At 43.7% G+C, this 3,831-nt stretch overlaps 1 protein-coding gene across 1 annotated transcript; it reads left to right on the top strand.

Annotated features, from left to right (window-relative positions):
• Positions 1-1,200: 1,200 nt before the first annotated feature.
• Positions 1,201-3,112, top strand: LOC309560540 (centrosomal protein of 126 kDa-like; the record flags this gene model as incomplete). The annotated part of the gene is made up of 1 exon (XM_082264169.1): positions 1,201-3,112. Exon 1 carries the CDS (start codon positions 1,343-1,345, stop codon positions 3,110-3,112), a length of 1,770 nt encoding a protein of 589 aa, XP_082120295.1. The 5' UTR covers positions 1,201-1,342.
• Between the last annotated feature and the right edge of the window lie 719 nt (positions 3,113-3,831).

The following is a 3,831-nucleotide window of genomic DNA, read 5'->3' as shown; positions in this document are numbered from 1 at the left end:
TCCCCACCGATCTATATACACCACATTGCACTCCACTAATCTATATACACCACATTGCACTCCACTAATCTATATACATCACATTGCATCCCACCGATCTATATACACCACATTGCACTCCACTAATCTATATACACCACATTGCACTCCACTAATCTATATACATCACATTGCATCCCACCGATCTATATACACCACGTTATATACATTGCATCCCACTGTGCTATATACACAGCATTATATACCCTCACCATATACCCAACATCCTACCGCTCTATATACACTGCACTATATACATCTGTGAGGATCCTTGGAACTTAGGAAGTCTCTATTTCTGTCCAGCTTATTGTATGAACTTTCTTGTACACTCTGCATCCCTCTAAGCTATAAACCAATCGCTGTATACACTGCACTACATACTCTGCACTATATACACAGCACTATATACACAGCACTATATACACAGCACTATATACACAGCACTATATACACAGCACTATATACCCAGCACTATATACACAGCACTCTCTATTCTATGAACACATGACTGCTGTGCACCCCTCCATCCTAGAGCAACCCTAATACTCAGCACCCCACATCTGGACACACCCCTGATCTGTACTCTGCGGATCCATCACCATTCCCAGTCTATTACTGGGGGAACACTGGTAACAATTCCTTCTGTGTATTCTATGAACTTGTCACACACTGGAATCTACATTTCTCGTTTCTCCTTGTCCTTCATGTATATACGTCAGTAGATCCCTTATATATACCACAACTTCTCTGAATCCCCCCTGATTACACCCCCAGTGATTTTCTTCTGCATTTAAACAAAAGTTGACTTTGTATTTTCTATTTTTATAAGCCTCAGATCCCCGGAAGATCACTGCGCTGTGCTGTTTTCCTGTCATAGGTCTGTGGTTGGTTTTGTGAAAGGTGTGACATTTACCTTGTCACCCTCCAGACACATTAACACATACAAGCTACATATACAAGAGATCTCATCAACCCTTCACACCGGCAATGTCCCCCCAACATGTCACTGACACCATGCACCCTGCACAGTCATTATCAAGCAGCACCACTTAGCATTCAATTAACACCTCATTATCAGGTAGTATTTGTCATATCACTCTTCTATTGACTTAACACCCCACAGTCACATTATTGACCTAACCCCCCCATCCCATTATCAGCCTCATTTACACCTTTAGTAGCATTGTTGACCCCTTCTGTCACTTAATATACCTCAACCTGCCCTGAGACCACATTGACAGGGAAGGAGATGTATGCACATTCAATCCATTGCTCTTCCTTGGAGTTGTGAAAATCTTTATGAATGTGGATGAATGAAACTTTACACCCCACTACTGAGTCACTGCAAGGGACCATCATGCAGGACCAACGGAGCAAATCTTACTCACATATTAAAACACAGTTGGAAATAGACTGGGAAGAAGATCGGCGAGCTTTGCAGGAAGAACAGAAAATAATTAGGCAACGTGCACAAAAACTATCGGTTGAGACAAATCGACGAAGAAAAGCTCTTGAGGACAAACGTAGAGAGGAGGAGTTGAAGGAACAGAGATTACGAGAGGAGATTCTACAGCAAAGGAAGTTTAAACTTCAAGAAGCCACAGAGAAGTTTCAGAGGGCCCACCTACCTCCATCACAGCGCAGGAGAACTGCATATGTAGTTAATAAAAAGCCAAATCCAAAGCTTGAAGATGCTCTCAGGCAGATTCAGTCAACTCTGTCCTCCACATTCTACTATATGTCCAACAATCACCGGAGCCCTACTAATACAAGGAACTCAGATTCGCCATCCAGTACTTTATCAGTAGGTACCTCTGCATGGTCTAAGAGACAAGAGCTAGCTCCAAAATTGGCCTTTGAAGGAGTTTATCAGGAGAAGGCTGTCATCCAGTTTGATAGCGATCAGCTTTACTTCCAGAACAAATTAGAGGAGGCACAGCGCCTTCTAGAGGAGCAACATCTCAATAACATACAGAATTTCCACCAGGAAGTGGAACAGCTAGCACATTCAGAGAGTTTGTCAAGTTTGGACAGTCTAGAAGAAGGTCTGAACACAAATGAGGAAAATGATACAGTGCAAGATCTTCCAATTGACACTTTGCACAGAGCGTTGTCAGAAATCTCTTCCACAGTGAATAGTGGAAATCACTACACCAATCAAAGTAACAGTGGGTTACACAGTGGAAAAAGTTCTCCTGAACCTCATCAGGTCATTCCGGATATATTAAGAGAACAAAACTTATCTGTGAAAGTTGAAGAGTGGCACAGATCTGGCGCTGAGCAAGCAGTAACAGATACTACATCACACAATGGATCCTCCTACGCTTCCTTCTCCCCAACACAAGAAATAAATCACTTCTCAGACATGCCCATTGCAGAGGAAAAGACAGGTTATCCTGACATGGGTTATAGGGAAAGTACAACTGTTGTGGTTAGGCCAAGCAAAGCTTGGGCCACTCCCGACCCAACCCCAAGAGAAACCACACAAACCTTGGTGCTACAAAATAACAAAGACATGGTACAATGCCCTGGCTTATCAATAAAGCCCATAGTGACTCAGCCCTTGGCAACTCCAATAGTTGTTCCATTATCTGGAAGTTCTGCCAGTAACTGCCAACCCAACTCTGATTTAAAACAAAGTAAACATATACATGAAATCCATTCAACAAATTCTGTTTCTGATGCCATGGCTAGTTCATATAATTCACAGTTTTATAGAGTAAAAAGTGACCTGATTAAACCTATAGAAAACAGCAATCAGAGCACCCCATTGCGGGGATACCTCTCCTCACCCAATCTAGTTTCTAATATCAAATCTGGTGTTATGAACGAGGAAAAGGAAGATCGAAAAAGAAGTGGTAATTCCCAAGATGATACTGATGATGTTTTGTCTACGATTTATATCAAAGCAAGAACTAACAGTGCTGGAAAAGAAGGACACAGATTGTTAAAAAGTATATTAAAGAAAGGATCAAAGTATGAGAAGGTTTATAATAGGACTTTGGGTATTGGGAAAATGTTTCAGCTGGGGGAGATGTATGGAGATATCAATGGATATGGGAGCGTGGTCTGAAATAGCGATATCGTGGATTTTCGGTGAACTAGTGTACGGGAGCAATTTGGTATTAGCGAATGCGTAGTCTATCCTCGTGAGAGTGTTGTGGGGATGGGAGTAGAACGTGAATTCTCTGCCGGTAGGGTTCGACAAACGCCACGTGTCAGTAAGGTGTAGACTGTCTGCCATGTTAAGCAATAATGGGGAATGGTAAGTGGTCTTAGAAGACTTGGACCCCGCGGCCCGTGACCTGTCCTCAGAGGGTTGCATGAGTTGGTTAAAGTCACCGGTCACTAGTAATGGCAAATGGAGGAAAGGCGCCAGGGTGCTAGTCAATGTTTGGAAGAAGGGGGCCGAGGGGGCGGTGGGCGCGTACACGCCCGCCACCACCCACTCCTGTACCCCATCCTTGAGATGCAGTATGGCAATGCGTCCTTCCCCGTCAATGTGTTTGGCGTGAATCGTGGCTTTGTAATCCTTGTGGACTAAAATCAAAACCCCCGATTTCCCCTTCACTGCAGGTGAACCAAGAACCTGTCCCACCCAGAGCTTTTGCATTCTGTGGAAGTCTTTCTCCTCTAAATGAGACTCCTGCAGTATAGCAATGTCCGCCCGCAGACGTTTCAGGTGTCTGAGGACGGCCATGCGTTTGTGTGGTGACCTAAGTCCTTTGACGTTCCATGAGACAATGGTCATGGGGGATCATAAAAACTGGATTGAGCCGTGAAGCCTACGAG

This window comes from Pelophylax lessonae, assembly GCF_965119305.1.
Source record: "Pelophylax lessonae genome assembly, chromosome: 7".
NCBI classification, from domain to species: domain Eukaryota; kingdom Metazoa; phylum Chordata; class Amphibia; order Anura; family Ranidae; genus Pelophylax; species Pelophylax lessonae.
Note: the sequence above shows the minus strand (reverse complement) of the source record. Positions and strands in the feature narration are given on the sequence as shown.